Genomic DNA, 20,021 nt, shown 5'->3' with positions numbered 1-20,021 from the left:
CTGTTTCTTCCTGTTGCGCTGGGCTCGGGGGGAGAGGCTCTGTCTCATCCTGCGATCGCGCTGAAGCGAACTCACTGCGCTGCACACATTTAGGAGGAAGACCGGGAGGAGGAGGAGGAGGTGGAGGTGGAGGAGGAGGAGGAGGAACTGAGCGCATCGCCCGAAAATCCGACCGCCTGGACCGCTTTTCATTTTCCTCCAGCTTCCCCCCATCTTTCCCCCAAAACCCCCTGACGAGAGCCGGCGCGGACGGGGAAGAAACATCGGGGGGTTCTTGTGTGGAAGGAGGAGTGGACCGAGACTCGGAGCGCAGCGATGACGGGCAAATCTGTGAAAGACGTTGACAGATACCAGGCGGTGCTCAACTCTCTGCTGGCGCTGGAGGAGAACAAATACTGCGCCGACTGCGACTCTAAAGGTGGGTCATCATCACCATCATCATCATTATCGCCTGGATCACATTTCCCCTCGACCTCGTCCCGTGTCTCATCACGCCTGCAGGCGGCCCATGCGCACGAATCTCTCTCCAGTTTATCCTATGTATGTTACACCGCGAGGTAAATGCGGCATTGCATGAATCTGCCCCCCCATCGGCCAAGTACGTTGTGGCGTGGCGCAAGAGATTCAGCCACATCCTCCCAGGTGCAGGATGCAGTTACATCATGTCAGAATACCTCAAGACATTCCCAGTTCGATTAGAGTTTTCATGTACACATAAAAACTAATTATCCGCGAGCCACAGTGACAAACCGGAGCGTCAAATAGAATGAGGGATATTGGGAGAAACTGAGACCTTGTTGGGGAAACACCTGTGCTGACTCTGGATCACCCCTGAACAGATTGTTCCTGCAGGCTGGGAGCACACAGGAAACCCTTTCTGCCATTAAAATGGCACTTTTATTTACTTATTTATTTTACTGCCCTGACAAAGTGAGGCTGCTCCTCTCAGATTACTTGTGCAGCCGTTGCAGTTCCTCTCATGGTGACTGCCTGCTGTGATTTCTGATCACGGCACCCAATTTCCACCGAACTGCTGTATGATTTTTGTAAACACACCGCGACATGCTGCCGGTCGTGTTTGTCTCCTGCAAGGCGTGTGTCCTCCAAGAGGCCTTGGACCGCATGTCAGCAGCTGTTTGCTGAACCTGTTTTGCCACCCTGTTGGGTTAACATGGATGTTGAGGTTGCAAATATGCAACGCCGAGGAACAAATCATCACTAAATTCTCTAACATGTATAGTGTCCTGCCAGGGTCATACCCTAAATATGTACGCTTGTGATCTTAAGGACATAAGACGAACATGGCAATGTTTTGGTCGGCATATTAGCTGATGATGTCGACGGCGTTTACATCGTACCACCTTTTAGCTGACTAAGCGTAAACGCTTATGTGATCAACCACGAGTCAGGATCACGGACTTTCTACATGTCTACATTTCTAGAAAAGTTCAGGAGCCACTACTCTTAACAGGTTAGCTCAATCAGTCTTCTTGTGAACTCTGACCAAGTTCAGATGCCTCTGCTAAAGAAAAGGATCTTCACAGCATGACGCCGCAACCACCATGCTTCATTGCACGAATGGTGTGATGATGTGCCACAGATAGCACTGAGCACAGACCAAAACGTTTGGCCAAATTTGGTGTCCTCTTCCACTGGTTTGCTGTTTGACCCTATATGGCTTATGAAGTTCTTTCCTTAATGGCTCTCTTAAGAGACGGTAGATTTTTAGATTTAACAACAAAGTGAACGGTCCTGAATAATGCACAGCACATTTTTCAATTTTTATTTGTAAAAAGAAATGAAGGATACCAAGAACTTTGTGGTGCTGGTTAAGAGTTGATGAGAAGATGGATGAAGCTAAATAAAGAGCAAATCTGGAAGAAAACCTGTTTGAAACTACACAGTTGCTGGCTTCCAGCCGGACAGCAACCACAATGGATACTCAGTATAGTAGATTTTATATTAGACATAAAAGACAACAACTTTTCTTCCATTTCACAATTGTGCTCTACTTGTAGCTCGCCTGCATCATAAAATCCCCATGAAATCCGTCAAAGTCTGTGTTTGCTACTTACGAAATGTGGAAAGATTTAAGCTGTGTGAACACTTCTGCAAAAGCAACACAAGCCAGACTTGCTGAAGGCTTGAAGGAGCAGTAACATCTGACTGTAATTAAACTTAGCCTGCAGGACAGTTGGGTGTTATTAGAAAAGGTGTGTACTCTGCCACCTCCGTCATCGCGAGCGTCATCAGAGCTCGCTCTTGGCGTTGAGTTGTCTGAGACGGCCTGGCGAGGCTGTGCCTTGTCAGTGAAATGCCTCGGCGGCGGAGAGGTCTGTCATTTAATGGAGACGCCTACATCGCGCACCCACAAGTCGGTAAATTACTGCGGGCTTTTAGACGGAGCCACTGAGTGATTGTTCAGGAAAACGTTCTGAACGACTCCAATCATTGCTCTGTTTTTCTTTCACGGAATATTCCGGGACGCCTAATGTCGCTGGTGTGCTGCAGAACATGCGGGGCAAACGGGACACATTGGGACAAAGCTCATTGTTTGTAGCTGTTAAATGTACGCTCTAAAAATCTGCCAAGGACTTGAAAAAACTTAAATAGAATCATCTGATATGTAAAACTAGAGCAAGCTTGTAATTTAGTTACATCTATTTGTGACGGTCCCAGAGGAGAAATGATCAAAATCAGTGAATCATGTAGTTTCATCCTGTAATCGGCGACTTCCTGTGACCCAGTCCCTCATCCACCCTTAAAAATAGGAAGGATAAGAGTATGTGCTTTTTACGTCATTCCGCTGGTTGTCGGTCTTCATGAATCAGCAGTTGGACGCAGTAAAGAAGTCATGGCGACCCTGTCTCTTAACAAAACCCACAGTAACCAGAGCCGATGCAGATGTCGAGACACTTCAGGCGAAGTCGGTTATATAACCCAAGCTGTGATCAGACTCTTCTGGTTCATCTGAAGAGTTGGCTCCTCCGAGACTCGATCAAAGACAAATAAAGAGGTGCAGGTTTTAAAATAATAATGAGGCTTGCAGTCAGCCCTTCCTGGAAGAGAAAGGCCTTTTAAGGCCATCTCTTGTTCTTATTATTTTTACTTTTTTTGCATGCTTGATTTTACATTCATGAAGCGTGCTTGTGCTCTTGCCCTTTTGATTGGCGTGACTGGTCACAATTTGCAGCAGACTGGCATAATTAGACTGTGGATGAGATTAAGCTGTAAGGGAAGAGCAGCAGCAGGAACACATACGTGGACATACAGAGGATTATTAGGCTCCAATTTAAAACTTAAATGAAAGTTGGTTTTCTCTAGTTTATGAAGGAAGGGCTTGAAAAGGTATTTGTGTCACTTGGAACTTTTTTTGCCTGTCATGCCTTTAGCAGATCTATTTCTCATGGGAAGAAGCTTATGAGAAGCTCCATTTATTGTTTGCCATATGACATTATGGAGACACAGCAATTTTGTAGATAAAGATTTCCTTGTCAGATAAGTTGGAAATTGATTGTTTTTGTAACACACTGACCTGTACTGCAGCGCTCAGTGAAAATGAGACATTAGAGTCTATAAAAGGCTTGAGACTGAGGCACAGGTTCACCTTGCACCTCATGTCGCTGAACAGACAAATGGAGCTAAAATGAAATGATATGAATTCGGGGCGCTCCAATTGCAGTTTTCTGGCTGACCATCGATTTTAAAAAACCCGGCTTGCCGATATCGATGTATTTTTTATTTATTTTTTTGTCTGACAGGTTGCTAATTATAGCAACAAAGTTGCTAAGTTCCCAACTATCGTTAACCGCGCACGTGGCCTGGTAGTGTCCCTGTCGGTCAACCCGCTCTCTCACAGCACAGCAGAAGCGAACAGTGACTGATTTTCGGTCCTCTGCGGCGGTAGATAAGATCGGTGGATAAGGTCAGCTCCTTGTGTGAGTACCAACCGATTTCCTAAATTGAGGAAATCACGGCTGATTTATCGGCGTACCCCTAATACAAATCACATGCATCAGAACAGTCCAGTCAAAGTCCAGGCCTAAATCTGAAAATGAGAATTTGTGGAAAGAATCCAAGACAAGTGTTCACAGCCGCTCTTTATTCAGTCACACTGAGCTGGAGCTGCGTTGTGAAGGAGGACGACCAAAGATGTGAGTCTCTGGAGATTCATCTGCTTTTCAGGGTTTTTATTTGAAAACCACATTTGGTTTTCTTTCCACTTCAGAATGATGCCCCGCTTTGGATTTTAAAATCAAATCCAAATAAAAAACACACTTAAGTTTGTGTTTGTGACAGGACACATTGTGAAAATGCATTTCTCAGTAACAACTTAAAGCTGATTTTCTCCTTTGCACTCATTAGTCTTGCATGCAATTATGGCTGCACACTGATTTAAAAGGTCACACATTAGGCTAATTCCCCACTTTGTAGGATGAAGCTCCTAATGAGTGTGCTGATGATATAATCCTGGTTGCAGTTTGCCTTCTGTCTGCCCGTCCGCACTCTTACCTTCAACCCCCCGCAACTCCCCAAGCACGAGCTGTAAAGTCGCGGTTTTAGCCATATGGCTCACAATGACGTTTGATGTAATCTCGTTTGCATTGACATGGACAGATTTACCTCCCACCCTTGTGGGTGATTGTACAGGAAGTGGTGTGAAAAAGCAAAACAACACTCCTGCCCAGCCGTCTCCCCCCCATGCAGTCTTACTATACAAACACAAGACCTCTGTTTGTTGAGTCGTATAGCTGAGCAAGCCAACTTCCTGCCAGTCCCATGCTCTCTTCTCCCTGACATTATGTAAGTTCATTTTTTATTTATTTTTTTTTCAAAACCACTTCCACACAAAGTGACACAGAGACTGTAAAACCTCCAGCACTGCCAGGAAATAGTGGCAAAGGAAAGCTGCAGGTGTTTAACGTAGTCAATATTTCAATGTTGGGTTTTCTCTCTCTCTCTCTCTCTCTCTCTCTCTCCCTCTCTCTCTCTCTCTGTCTCTCTCCCTCCCTCTCTCTCTCTCTCTTTCTCTGTCTCTCTCTCTGTCTCTTCAACGTGCTCGTGTTTACACGCAGGTGAGGCCCAGGTTGCTGTGGAGATATCACCTGGCTATGTCATGCTCCCCCACCCCCATCACCGCCTCCGCCACAAGCTCTTAGCACCCCCTCCCCCCACCCTTTGCAGCCTTTAATCTCATCCAATCAAAAGCCAGCAGGGATTTCCAGTCAAACAAGAAGGTTACCTATGCCCTCTGGAAGATGCAAAGGTATAGCACCATGGAGAGTCTGCATAGGCACAGTTGCAAAGAACGTTGTGTACAAATTTGTATGCAAAAACTCCAAACCAGACGTAATCCTTGTATTCAGTTTGAAGTTTGTTAATTAGCATTCCTGCCTTTCATGTTCTGCCCCAGGCTCTCAGTTTGCTGTTTTCATTACGGGTAAAATACTAAATAATTAAACATGTCTAGGGTGCCATATGTCATCATGGAGGCAATGGTTACCTTTTTCTGATCCATATTTTAAAGTTCAAAACTAAACTATAAGACGGAAAGAGCGAGCAATCAACCGTTCCTCATTTTGCAGTTTGTGTTATCTGTGAAAATCTTGTTCCCTCTTCCTCTCTGAAAGAACGGCGATCGTGTCTCAACGTTTTTATAGAAAACAGATGGTTTCTTACATCTGCCTCCTCTGTCTTCCTTTGAACTCCTTCCCAGTAATGGAAAGTTTCAAGTCTTCCTCACTCAGTCACAAGACCGACACCAAAGATATTCTTCTATTGATTTTGTCAGCACAGCCTGGTAGCACTCCATGTGTTGCGTATGCTGAAAGACAATGATATCAAACAATTCCAGGCCAACAATCCTTTTCTGGGGACATCTCTAATCGACTTTATTGCACTTAAAATCAGTTCTCATGTGCTATTTACAACCAGTTGGATGAAAACCAGAAGAGATTTTAGAATAAAACAAGCTAGTGGGTATTTTTCTTGCGTCGTTGAGTGTAGCCCTGTTCAGACACAATAACAAAACTTAACACAGATGGTGGGTGTGAGTTGGTCAATTTTAAATGCGAGCCCATCTGCCTTGCTCAGATTGAGATCGGGTTGAAGGATGGCTTAAGGGTTTCCGGTTGGGGTTTCACGCTAGAGGACATGAGGATGAAACAAGCGCGTCTATGTTTGCACGGAGGCGAAGGAGAAGAAAGGGAATGAGGAGGAGGAGGAGGAGGAGGAGGAAGAGAAGGAGGGTGCTCTACTCCCTGATAACCGAGGCTCTGCAGGATTAACTCGGTGCTTGCAGAGAGCACCATTTATCCTTGTGGGATGTAGGCTAATGAGGTATGTGCACCTGCTCGAGCAGTTTACCTGCAAGCTAAATGATGTGTGTCCAAAGGTACTTTCTAAAGCACACTCAGAACAGCATAAAACATTTAAAGATCTCATTATCTAGTCTGTATTTTAAATAGAAACTAGCCGAAGGATCAGGGGGGGGGGGGGGGTTGGAGGGGCACATATTCCCAACATGGCTGCTCACAAAATTGAATTATTTAGAACTTGTTGTGACGTGGCTTTGATTTTTAATCTCGGTTTGTGTTCACTTTGGTCCAAACTCCCTGTACACATTCAGGCACATCATCAAACAGCCAAAGTCCACCGTTTGATGACTAAGATAATCTTGTCCTGTTTGCCTTCACCTTCTCCGCTACTCGTGTGCTCGAGTTTAGATGTTTGACACACACGACCACATTCACTTTTTTTAAATTTTTGCCAGGATGATTCATCCACCAGCAACTTCAAACCATCTCTGCTTTTGGACACCTCACCTTTTCAGAACTTTAGTCGCATTTAATTTAATTGTCACATCTTCACCACTCCAGTATTCATGACCTTTGCATATACAGAAAACTGCCGCGCGCTCAGCATCGCCGCTTTGCTCCTTTTGAAGCGTTTGCTCAGTCTCTCCTTCCTTTTTTTAGATATCTGCTCCTCCTACACTCTTTCAGCCGTAGCTGTTAAAAGTACCTGGAGGTGTGTGTTTGCTGAACATACTTTATCATGAGTTCTTACTCAACCACTGCACTGATTCGAGCTAAAACAGGTGCTGCAACCCTGTGTGTGGCCATAGTTCACTTTAAAATGTTTGTGGTTGTTTCTTTTCTTTAAATCCTCTATTGATTATTGTAAATACTTGAAGTACAAATCATAACATCCATCAGGCTACAGTTCCAAAAATACAAATGTAGTAGCTGTGCTAGCCGTTAGCAAATTCATATAAGCATTCATCAACATGCTAGCATACCCTAACCTTGACTGAAAACAACAAGGTTTTATGCTACAAATAAAAACTGTTTACTCTGTCACTGTAGCACGCTGACACAAAGGCAGTTTGCAAGCTTCACAATAAAACTGTTAGCTTGTAATCTATTTTGTTTTTTGTTTCTTTTTCTTATCCAGAACAACTGTGTCGGGCCCACCCGACCCAAGTCTAATTAGAGCGATATCTGCTGAGAAACAGATTTGACAAACATGACAAAGCGATGTGATATGCATGTCGCCTTGAGTGAAAATGGCAACGTTTCATTGTGTCAAGGGTGGCAGTTTGAGATAGTCTAGTTAGCGAACGGTCAAACTGACACATGTCAGACCTCTCTGTCCACAGGAGGATCCAGTTCAAGAACTACTCCCTTTTGTGCATTGTAAGATACACGCACTGTAGGTAGACCCAAAATATCAAGATCTTTTAGCATTCCAAGATAAAATGCCACAAGATGTTGACACCATCGTCCAGAGTTCAGTAGTCATGTGCCATCTTCAGTTTGCTGCAAACTTTTCTGCGATCGTATACATTCTAGCTAAATCTCTCCTGGAGAATACTTCTTAATTTAACGCTCTCCTCCTGCTTATTGCATAAGTCCGAACACATAATCGTCAGCAGTGTTTTTTGGACAGTCCAGGATGATATCACTGTTACTGCTTAAGACACAATGGCTACGGCAATTTTGGAAAATGTTGTAATTTTCAAAACAAAACAGAATATGAGTACAACTCGGGGGTGGGGGGGAAGAAAAAGGGTGCAGATATTTATAGAAAATCATCAATTTGATTGTGTGAGAGAGAAGTTTATGTACGAAGAGGCAGCGGAGAATAAATGTGATAAAAATAAGATAAAGCAGTGGCCAGAAACTGAGGGGGTTGTGAACAAGAATGGAGGATTACCAAATTGCTCTCTTACAGGAAGCTCAATACAATTGACAGTGCCTCTGTGTCAGTGCCAGTGTTTACAGTGGTTAAGCAGGCTTTGCGGAGTAATTCTACTATTATTAGACGGCATGAGAGCTAATGCTGCAGCTTCGCTGTCAGGCTGACAGATAGGCTGTCCAGCTGATGATCCTGTGGTTTGCATTTACTGGTTTCCTCTCTGTGCTGATGTTAAACATTCAAAGTGATTCACCTGATTAGTCTCAGTAAAAGAATATTGTAGCCCTCTTGCGGTGGAGACAAAAGGCTATTCCTGGACCCTGACACTAGGTTTCCGCGGCTCCCACAAAGAGGAAGGCTTTGCAGGATTTTCATCCTGAAAATCAGCATCTACTTTCATTTGCATAGAATGGCCCTTTCCTCCACTCTGCACAGTGACTTCTCATTTGACAATAGGTAAGGATCCAAACCCAAAGCTGTTCCGCCACCTAGTGGGAAGGGGCCACAGTGCATCGACTTGTAGGGTGTAAGTCAAAATTCAACCTATCAGGCTTTATTTATGGAGCACAGGAAGCAATGAATATTGAAAATGCTTAATTCCAAAGGAATGATGATAAATACTGGAGAACTGGAAGAAAGCGTTGTTCAGGCTGTAGTGAGAAAAGATCAGAGACAGACATAAACTGTGTCAAATAATGGAAATTGTGTACATGTTTCTCTTTTTTTAGAAGAGAACAAAAATATGTGTCAATCTTAACCACAAGATCAGAAAAAATTGGAGAATAAATAAAAAATACACCAGGGCTGAAATGATTAATACAATTTTTATGCAATTAATCGATTATTGAAATAATCATCAACTAATTTAGTAATTTTTTAAATAATTAACTGGAGTACACAGGCTCTTTATGGAAAAAAGCTTAAGTGGTTAAATAAAACATCTACAAAATGTGTCATTCATATATCTGATTAATCGATGAATCATCAGAATAATCGAGAGAGTAGTTAGATTACTAAAACAATCGTTAGATGCAGCCGTAAATCACACATCAATTCATGATAAAAGCTAAAAAGAGGATCTACTCATGACTCATCATTATTTTTCATCCTCCTTGGTCAGAGGGCAGCCTTTAATACAATTTATCATGCCATTTTCTGAATAGATTTTGTTCTAAATTGGCATCTTAAATGTCCCTCTTGGCTGATTTCACTCTGAACTCAGATCTGACCTTTTCCACATTTCCTGTAGGTCACCCTTTTCTCTATCACTTCCCTATGTGTCATGAAAGATATTTTCATCCAGTTTGATGTTATTTTTCCTGATAACACCCATCTCCACTTTTCTATTGAAATAAATCAATTTCTCTCCTTCTCCGTTCACATTACCCGCTTATCTGAAATAAAGTCTTGGTTTAAAGTCTTGGTCCGACTTTCTGAGATCAGACTGTGATTAAACAGAAGTTATTCTTTTTGGAACTGAATCTAAATTTATTAAAGTGGCCAGTTCTTCCATCCCGATGAACTGTTGAACTCTTGACCTTCTCCCCAGGTCAAGAGTTTGAGTGCCATCTGTTACAGCCAAATGGAATTTCTATTTTCGCATTTTGTCTGCCGCTCTTTATTTTTATCTGTCCTCATCACAACACCTATCGACTATAGTAACTCTCTCTTCTGTGGTCTCTCTCAAAATGTCTCCATAAGCTTCAAATGGTCGAGGAATGCAGCTTCATTTTATCACCATGTCATTAAAGTTTTACAGCAATTGCACTGCGCATTAAATTCACAACAGGCATAAATCTCGTTGTGCACACGTTCAACACCATCCACAGACTTCCCGACTCGCTACACCCTGCACCCACCTTAGCACCCCGGGGAGCAGAGCTTTCAGCTCCTACGCTGCCCGACTCAGGCATTCACTCCCACCAGACAGTCCAAATATTGATTCTCTCCCTCTGTTCAGATCCAGACTCAAAACTCCTCCTGCTATAGGTAGCATGCTCTCTATAGTCACATTTTCCTGGTTTATTTTGTCATTTTTGCTCCGTAACTTTATTGCCTTGTAAAGTGTCCTTATGTGGTCACTGTCATGAAAAGTAGGTGTGAAAGTATATTAAAGGCATTAAGAGTACAATAGAATAGAAAAATGTAAAGCTTGCGACAAAAATATATAGATACAAATAAAATGTAATTACCAAAATTGAAGTGGAAACACCAAACCTGGAGTGACATCTTCTACACGTGTATGCAGCACAAATAGGGTGGTTTAAACATCAGATGGATCCGTTTAGATGCATATGGCAGTGTTGTGAACATAATGCCGTGTTCAGATAACATTGCTCCCACACATGCAGGCTCATGACCAAATGAGTAATCATCCCTGCAGGTATCCAGACGTAGAGTGTTTATGTGTGTGTGCTATTTGTTTTTTGTGCTCTCCCTGTCTTCTCAGTCATGCAGACAAGCGCATCTATTCAATGCTGTTGTGTATTAGCAAACCAGATGACTTGCAGAAGATTACTTGTTGTGTTCCCTGCTGAATTCAAACTCATAATTGAGCTTTCAGACTCGGCATGTATTATTGAACTCACTCCCACACGATCTAGCACTCTGCTATCCCACTAGATAGACTCATTACCCTCTCTCCTGGAGACGATGCTCTGTGTTCTTCATCCTCTTCCTCCGTCTGTCCCAGGTCCAAGATGGGCTTCCTGGAATTTAGGCATCTTCATTTGCATCCGCTGCGCTGGGATTCATCGAAACCTTGGGGTCCACATCTCAAAGGTCAAGTCTGTCAACTTGGATCAGTGGACACAGGAGCAGGTCCAGGTCAGAGGCCCGAACTCTCCGTATGCTAAAGTGATAGATTACCAAAGGCTTCAAAATACACAAGCATAGTCATGTCATAGCTTGCTTTGAAGATCAATAAAATAGCTTTTGTCTCTTTCAAAAGAGACAAACCATGCTAACCATGCTCTTTCAGGCATGGTTAGCATCTTCTTATTTTGAGGTTTTTTAATGTAACCTAATGGCATCATAGGTATTTTTAACATTTTTTAATTGGATTGCCAAAAACCATGTAAATAGAGATTTTTTTATTTAGTTATTTTTGTTTTAATCAAACAAAATATGTCTTGGGTGGGATAGCCGGGGCCTAAGCCAGCTCGAATACTCTGTTGGCTCCGCTCGCCATTAGTATCTCTACATAAGTGAGTCAAGACCTTGAAAATTCTGCTGTTCTGTTTGATCCAATCCAGTAATTGTGTTTGTTGTGCTCTGGCGACCCCAGTGCGTTCAAGAGATGGGAAACGCCAAGGCCAAGCGTCTCTACGAGGCCTTTTTACCTGAATGCTTCCAGAGGCCTGAGACAGACCAGGCTGCAGAGATCTTCATCAGGGACAAGTATGAGAAAAAGAAGTATATGGATAAGGTTATTGACATCCAGATGCTCAGGGTGAGCCAAGCAAAGAAAATGAATTGGACTTTTGCCTCAGGCCGAATCTTCACGATAAAGAACTCTGCTAAACATCTTGTCCAAATGTGTTTTCTGTTCACAGAAAGAAAAAAGTTGCGACAACATCCCGAAGGAGCCTGTTGTGTTTGAGAAAATGAAACTGGTAGGTTTTGCTTTTCTATTATTATTTTTGAACATTTTAAGTGCAGCATAGTTAAGTGTAGTCAGACGAAAGGTAAAATGAGCAAAGTTCTTTAAAGCGGACCAGTTCTAAGTCTGCATTGAGCGAGAGGGTCATTGACTGAGAAGACCATTGGATTCATGCCCATTTCTCAATTAGCAATAATGCTCCATTGATTGTATTGATTTTCTTAGAAAAAAGATGTGAGCCCGAAGACAAACTCCCAGGCCGTCACAGATCTACTTGGACTCGGTATTGTATCTTTTGAACTTCCTCACCTGCACTCACGCTTTACAGTGTGTACAGTGGACTTCCCACGCCGCTCTGCATATGCTTCTCTTTCAACCGGAGGGCTCTCTTAGGCAAAAATGATCACCACTTTGAGGTTTAAAATGAACGTTTTATGGGATAAATTGATTTAAAAACGGCTGACTCGTATCTTGAGGAGCTATAACGCTCTCCCTTTTTCCATCTGCCCTCCATTAGATGCACCTACTCCCAGTCCTGCGGTGTCTAATGGTGGAGGATGTGTTCCAGACGGTAACGAGAGCCCGGCCGCCTCTAATCCAGCTCAGGCACAATCTGCTCTGGATCTCTTTGGTTCTCTTCCAGTCCCATCCTCAGTGTCCTCTACGAAAACTACGGTAGCTTAAAAACACTCTCTGCCAAACTCCATGCTATATTTTTGCAGCATGCAGATAATTTACTAACTCAACACACATGTGAAGTTTTTGTTATTTAAAAAAAAAAAAGTAAGGTTTTTCCACATTTCCCCACATGTTGAAGAGATCAAATTGAAGGGTACATACCTTATTTTTTTTAACTTTTCTTTTGCGCTGTATTTTATTTACATACAATTGTTTTTCTAAATTCAATGTGCAAAGTGAAGAAAGAGCTCTGAAATAGATCCACCTTATTGAAAACAAGAGGACAATATGAGCCAAGCCAGTTTAAATGTGTTTTATTAATAAAGGCATATTTAGTAATGCACAGATTTAAACATCTTTATTGTCTACCACATCCATAATTAAATTGAACAGAACTTTTTCAGTGTAATGACACATTATAATGAAAATCTGTAATTATTATGCAGTCAAAGTGAAAAGTTCCTCAGTTTGATTGTTGGGGGATTCGTGAATATTATCTGTGTTCAATATGAAACAAGCATTTACTGTTGAAGAAGTAAATGTCTAGATTTGTATTCTAATTTCTTAATTAACTTTTACCTGGCAGAGCAGTTAATGTCAGAGGTTTTGATTATTATTATTATTGTTATTATTATGCTTCCATGATATGCATAATCAGTTCTCATAAACCTCCACTGGAATTTGACAACCATCCCACTAACAGAACTTGACCATTATTCCGATTTCAAATGTGGACTTTCGAGTAATATTGGAAAACGTTCATCAATTAAAAATCAACTTTTTTTTTCTTTTCTTTTTTTACCTATTAAGTTGGTTGTGTGCTCGGTCTATCTAAGGTTTGTGCTAAAATCAAATAAAAAAAATGCAATACATTAATGTTTCTGCATTGCGGAGTTCCCAATGTCAGTTCTTCTATTTTGCACTTGTGCATTCTGATGGCTTTTCTCTCTGTCCAGCCTGCGTCCAGCTCCTTGCCTCAAAGCAGAGTGACCGCCTCAGTGCCTGAAAACCTCAGTTTGTTCATGGATCCAAAACCCAAAGCAGAGGAAGGCGCCGTCAAGAAGCTGTCCAAGGACTCCATACTGTCTCTCTACGCCTCCACGCCTTCGCTGCACGCCAGTGGTATGGCCACACACGGTGAGATCTACATAGATTTCCCTCAGGTCTTGTAATACCTTCATAGTTAGCTTATTTTAATGAGAATTGTTTGTCCTTTCTGTTTGTTTTCAGCAGGCTTATATATGAACAGAATGGGATTCCCGACACATCCTTACGGCCCGTTCCATTCTTTAGCCCAGGTTGGGGGGATGGGAGGAGCCATGATGACGTCACAAATGGCCATGATGGGTCAGCAGCAGAGTGGTTTAATGGGGGTTCACCAGAACAGCATGATCGGAGCCCAGCAGAATTGCATGATGGGGCAGCAGAACGGATTGATGGGTGGTCAGGGTGTCATGGCTCAGCAGAGCGGCGTCGTGTCAACACCTTACATGACAGGAATGGGCCAGGGAATGATGGGACAGCAGCAGAGTGGAGTGTTGGCTCCGCAGCAGAGTGGGATGATGGGACAGCAGCAGGTTGGAGGCATGGCCCCGTTACCTCACCAGCAAATGTACGGAGTGCAACAAGGCCAGCAGCTTCAGTGGAACATGGCTCAGGTGTGTGTAATCGTTTTGGAGCGTTTTCAGTAGGAAAACAAAATGTAAAAATCCTCGTCGTTTCTAAAGTGCGTTTCGCTTTCTTTTAGATGACTCAGCAAGTAGCTGGCATGAATCTCTACAGCACCAACGGCATGGCAGGATACGGGAGCCAACACACAGGAAGCTCAGCAGCTCCGAGCTCGGCACACATGACGACCCACGTCTGGAAGTGATTTTATACACCTAAAAGCTGAAGGACCATCTTCAAGATGAGAGCAACGGACGGATTGGGAACAACGTGAAACATTGTGAAACCCAAGACAACAGGAGGAGGAGAAGACGGGCGTCAAGAAGATTTTGGAAATTGATTACTACCTCTTTCTCTCTCTCTCCTCTCTACCTAAGCCTCCTCTCGCTGTCCCATTCATAGCCATGTTCTGCAAATTTCCATGTTTGCCTTCAGGACATTTTGGTACCAAGACAACAGGGTTCGGAGATCATTGCTTAGGCATTCACATATTTATTTGTATCTAATCGTTATCTGAGAATATCTCCATATCCCCACATGTGTATTCAGTAGGTGTGAAGAAGCTGCTTTTGCTTTTGAAAAAATTCTTTTTTTTTTTTTTTAATTACCCTGAGGTTGAGCACAGAGATTTGCCTATCCTAAAAGTCAAATTTATTGAGACAAGACGAAGAAAATATTAGGCATCTTATGGAATTTGTTTGTAATCTATGCACCGTCAGGGTTTCCTGATGCAAGCTCATGCAAAAGGACAGCTGCTGCATATCGGCATGAACCAAAGCAGTGGCTACAATAGCAAACGGTTTGTTATCAATACTAAAACTGAGTGCAGAATCCAGCTTAAAGTACATTTTTTACAGGTGTTAGTAAACCGTTATAAACACATAAAATAACAAAAACTGACAAGGCTAATTTCCCTTCTCCAATGGCATTTGAGGAATCAAATAAACAGCGATGTAACATCCACCGTATTGTGAATGGTTAAACAAGCTAATTCAAGCTAGGCTAATTTTTCCCATTCTTGTAGCTAGCAAAAATATTCTTAGTCGAGATTTGTAAACTATCACAAATCACTCTGATGGAAACCCATGTCCATTTAATGTATGCTTTCTGGCAAGTAGAAGAATTACTCTACCTGAAAATCCATGTAAAATAATGAAGCTAATTTCCTTTTTTTAGCAGTATGCTAAGGTTTGCTCAAAATGTGTTTTTAGGTGCATAAGGCCACGCAATATATTCACGTAACTTCCAGAATAGCACAGACGACTGAAAAGCTCATTTCAATTACAGAATATTATCCATAGAAGAGAAATGGAATATGTTTTATAGGAACAGACAGAAATAAAGCTAAAATATGCTAGGCTAATCCTCCCTTTCCATTAGGATACTAAAATTTTGCTTTTTTTTTCTTTAGTGTGCAGGATAACAAATAAATAATAATATGTCCAAACGGTCACAAATGACTTTTTGTCAATAGTGAAAGAAACTGCTGCTAACTGTTTTATCTGATCAGCTAAAAGTAACGACAAAACAAACGATGCTGATCCTTTTTTAGGATTAGGATATCAAAATGCGTTTAGGGTTTCTCCTTTTTTTGTGCATAGGATCGAAAAAAAAAACAAACAAAAGAAACAGATTTTCCAAATGTTTGGCATATGTCCTCTCTTAAACAAATGGCAAGTAAAGAATATTATGATGTCCAGTTTACCACAAATTGCCAAATGTTTTGAGCAAAGTGTCACGTATAAAGTACATTCTTCTAAAACTGAGCTGAACCAAGCTTTGTGCCAGTGTGCCGCTAAAATTCACTCAATATATCTGTTGACATGCACAATGCAGTGAAATAAACAACTAGAATGTGGTGGCTCGTGGCCACTCATTTTGAGGAGAAAGTCCTATTTAAAGTGTATTTTCTAATCTCGTTTCCAATGTCCTTCCGTGACTTAAAGCAGGCTAGGCCAATTTTTCCTTTTCCAGTAGTAGCCTATGCTAAAATGAGCTATATTTGAGCAATTACATGATTTCCCAAGAGTTTAAAATCATCTGGATGGCTTTAATGCTCTTTATTTCTTTTGCTTCTGTAAAAGGAATAAAAGAAAAAGAGTCCCAAGTGAAAATATATATATTTTTTTGCTAAAAAGAAAATCCCTTTAAGCATCTGAGTTCCTAGAGCAATGTTGTTTTGAAACCTAGAACTGCAACAAAGCCTACCTAAACATTTCTATATGATGTCGGCTTTTCAAAATACTGAGGGCTTCATTTAAATTATTAATAAAGTGTCAAAAAAAAAAAGAAAAAAAGTCCTATACTGGATTTTTGCAGACCAAAGATTAGCACTAGCTTTACTAAAACTGTACAGTATTTTATTTTTTTTTTTCTTTTCTCAAATTGCCACCTAGCTAGTGACTAGTATGAAAATGACCGCAGCATTTGAGCTGTGTCTTCGGGAATACCTGCTGTTACACTTCACTGTGCTATTGCCTCAGAAAGGGTGGGACGCTCTCAAAAGATCGCATGTTTTTGTCGTCCTGTAACTGCTCAAACACCTTAAGCCGACTGTCCACCTTGTACAATCGTGGCCTCAAACAACGTTGAATGTCCCGAAAGCGAGCGTGAAACCAAGGAGGGGGTGATTATCAGTCACGTTTCAGATACTTCCACAGAACTGCATGAAATGAATGCTTACCCACCATCGACTGTGCGTACTGTATGTTTTCAGATTACCAGATGTTTCTATCTACTGTATATTCTAATCAGTCTGTGACCAAGACTAACAAAACTATCAATGAATGTGTGTCATGAATGTTCTCCTGATTGTAATGGGTATACAGACTTGACTATTGCTGCCATTGTTGTGGTTTTTATTTTATTTTTTCATTTTATTATGATTCGAATGCGTCCAACGGTGCGCACTTGTCTTTCGAATGTCCTGTAGTGGAATGCCTTTCCGTCAGGTTCTGTTGCGTCGTCATTTGGCCGCCATGTTGGGAGCAAACTGTGATCAGACTGATTTAGTCTTTTTGTTGTTGTTGTTTCCCAGGTGATTCAGGAACACTTACAGTCTGGCCAACGTACAATGTGAAGTGGAAAAGAGAATGTGCATACACAAATCTATCACCTCACAAAAACATCAGAGGACCTCGTCTCCGTCTCTGCCGTTTGCAGTCGCTCTTCCTTTGAAATGCATGACACCTTTGCTGAAAACTCTCGGTTTTTCCAAACTTGGTTATCATCTGTTTAACCGGTTTTGGTTCTTAAGTCACTGCTTTTGATGCCTAAAGTGAGAGGCTCACAGTAATATCTGCACACACTGCAACTTTCACAGCTCTGTTCTTCAAAGCTATATTCTTTACTCTCTCTTTTTTTTTTTTTCCAGTTGGGCTAAATTTGGGGGCCACGTGACTAAAATTGCTGCATCAGCAGAAACCGACATTTATCTGCTAAGATTGTACACTGTAATATTGAATTTTGTTGGAGAACGCTAAGGACTGATGGAAAACGTTCCTTTGGTTCCAGTCCTTTATCTTTTGTCTCTGTTACATTTGCTGGGAAATGAAAGAAAATGAAGGAATGTACCTTTTAGTCATGTCAATATGTAGTGAGGTTTCATTCTTTATTAGGATATCTGTACGTTACATTCATAAACAAGATCGATGGAGACGTTCTGTATATCAGCTCCGCATTTTTTTTCACATGCTTTGCCTCCTTTAGTTTTACGTCTTTATAAAATCAATCAATAAAAGTTTGATTAAAAACATATTGTCCCTGCTGTTGAGAGAAAAATAACATTGCCTAAATAAATTCTCTTTTCAAAATAGGTTCCTTAAACTTTTGCGTAAAGAAAACATGCATAAAATGAAATCATATTTTGCAAAAGAAACATTATGACCACAAACTTGTTGTGGTGTTTTTGCTGCCCTCTGGTGACCAGAAACGCCGACAACAATCTCCGCAGCAATGACTTACACAAACAGTGATTCAAATGAACTTTATTTATTTCAGCGTCCAGATGTCAAAGGGCATGCAAGTACAGGCTACAGAATCCCAAATTGTTTTCAGTTTTTTCCCCCTCAGTTTGGCTCTATTGTTTTTTTTTTTTTTTCCTTTTTTTTATTACAAAACTACGTGCACCTTAAGTAATCAATTTTGCAGCGTACAAACCACAAAAATACCAGTTTTACATTATCAAATACTGCACATAGAAAACATTTACAAAGCACAGGTATAAAATTACAGCTCCCTTTTTTTTGTTCCTCTCAACCGCAAACCCTCATCACACACGTCATTGCGGCCCTGTTGCGCTGCCAGCACTCCTCAGGACGGGAACCTGAAGACAACCACAAAAGAGTTGTTCAATCTTTATATGTTTTACATCTAGATCTGCTAGGAATAGTACAGATTCCGGCAAAAATAAATCTGAACACGGGTGTAATTTTGACTCTTGGAGCTGTAAGTTCAGGTTGCGTTCTGTGCTTTTAGGGGCTTGGCGAGATGAAGAGGCTGAGAGGCACCTGGGCCTTGTAATAGCCTGACAGATAAAGAAAAAAAAATGAGAAAATGTGACTAGTAAAGCTTGTGCTATGATAGCTGATGGTTATAGACAACAGATGAAAAGGATCCAGCACAAACTCTTAAACTTGCCCAAAAAAAAAAAAAAAGCTCAGCGGTGATGTCTGTCCTGTTCATGTTGATATTTGCTACTCAGGCACTTTCCACACATAATAGGACTCCTGCTGAAGATGTGCGAAATACCTGTCATTTGGAAGAGTTCAAAATAAAATAATTACGAAATGACAAAAATATGAGCGTGAACACAAACTACACGAGTTTATGAATGTGTTGGTGGGAAAGACAAGACTTTGTCGCTAATATGGAGGCTTTTTGACCCCAAAATGCAATTCCTTGTGGAAGTTTCGCTTTCTTTACATTCTTATCAAACCTATTGGTTATACTAGGAAATGGCCTCAGTGTCCTGGGATATTTATACCCCATGACGACAGAGACTACTAACTACAGGTTCCTCGAGACTCTGACCAGCTTAAAAATGTCTACTGTGGCATCTTGCGTCTGCCATTTAACAGGATTTTAATGAATTGAGTCATTTTACCACATCTTCACCAGTGGTGCCATTAGGTGTCAGCAGTACGTGCAATGCGTACTTTGCTCGAAGACAAAACGAACCTCGTTTTTCACAAAAGTCTTCCTAACGTGTATTCACAATGCAGAGCATGCTAGGTTGAGTATACTTAACTTTTAGTGCTCGGAAAGTGGTTCAAATGTATTTTATTCGTGGTGGCGTAGTAACCGCACGACCAGTTCTGATAACTGAGGAACAGGCTACAGCTAAATGGTTATTGCCTGAAGACGAGTCGAGGAAAACATCAGGCCGAAGCCTTGCTACGTCAAGGTGCAGCATTTAGACAACTCTCTTGCATATGTGCGAGTTGCCTAATGGAAACCCCTTCACTGCGCCTTGCAGAATCAGACCAAAAAAAGAACAAAAAGAAACTGTCATAAACACCGTGCAGCATACATCACCTCATTCAAAAGTATGACTTTGATAAAGTGGGGACATTGCAGGGACAGGAATGCAGAGGGTGTAAGGGGAGCAATCGTTTCAGCTCAACAGTCATTGTGGCGACTTATATGAATCAAAATGCCTTTTGCCAGACAGAATTCATGCTCCTTTCTCGTGATACAAATAATAAGACATACATAATACAGTACAGTAGATGAGAGGGGGCTGTAAAGTTCTTCGGATAAAGAATATAGCAAACAGGATGACAAAAAAAGTGCACAAATTAGAAATACATTCATAAAACTATACACATATAGAACTTCGGTACATTATTTCAAGCAAAATACTTTTTTATTTATT

The 20,021-nt window shown here is 41.4% G+C and overlaps 1 protein-coding gene across 2 annotated transcripts; it reads left to right on the top strand.

The window, feature by feature from the left end:
• The first annotated feature begins 86 nt into the window (after positions 1 to 86).
• smap2 (small ArfGAP2) lies at positions 87 to 18,177 on the top strand. 2 transcript variants are annotated; one of them, XM_055058790.1, is made up of 9 exons: positions 87 to 418; positions 10,892 to 11,025; positions 11,486 to 11,650; positions 11,754 to 11,813; positions 12,026 to 12,083; positions 12,318 to 12,475; positions 13,435 to 13,615; positions 13,712 to 14,136; positions 14,226 to 18,177. In XM_055058790.1, the coding sequence occupies exons 1-9, from the start codon at positions 316 to 318 to the stop codon at positions 14,349 to 14,351; spliced, it is 1,410 nt and encodes a 469-aa protein (XP_054914765.1). In that variant the 5' UTR covers positions 87 to 315; the 3' UTR covers positions 14,352 to 18,177. The 2 variants fall into 2 exon arrangements, with proteins under 2 accessions (XP_054914765.1, XP_054914764.1); XM_055058789.1 differs by having other exon boundaries at positions 13,709 to 14,136.
• The last annotated feature ends 1,844 nt before the right edge of the window (positions 18,178 to 20,021 follow it).

The sequence above is a fragment of the Poeciliopsis prolifica genome, unplaced genomic scaffold, assembly GCF_027474105.1.
Source record: "Poeciliopsis prolifica strain line A6 unplaced genomic scaffold, Auburn_PproV2 SCAFFOLD052, whole genome shotgun sequence".
Taxonomy (NCBI): Eukaryota; Metazoa; Chordata; class Actinopteri; order Cyprinodontiformes; family Poeciliidae; genus Poeciliopsis; species Poeciliopsis prolifica.
This window is presented reverse-complemented; position numbering and strand designations above follow the sequence as displayed.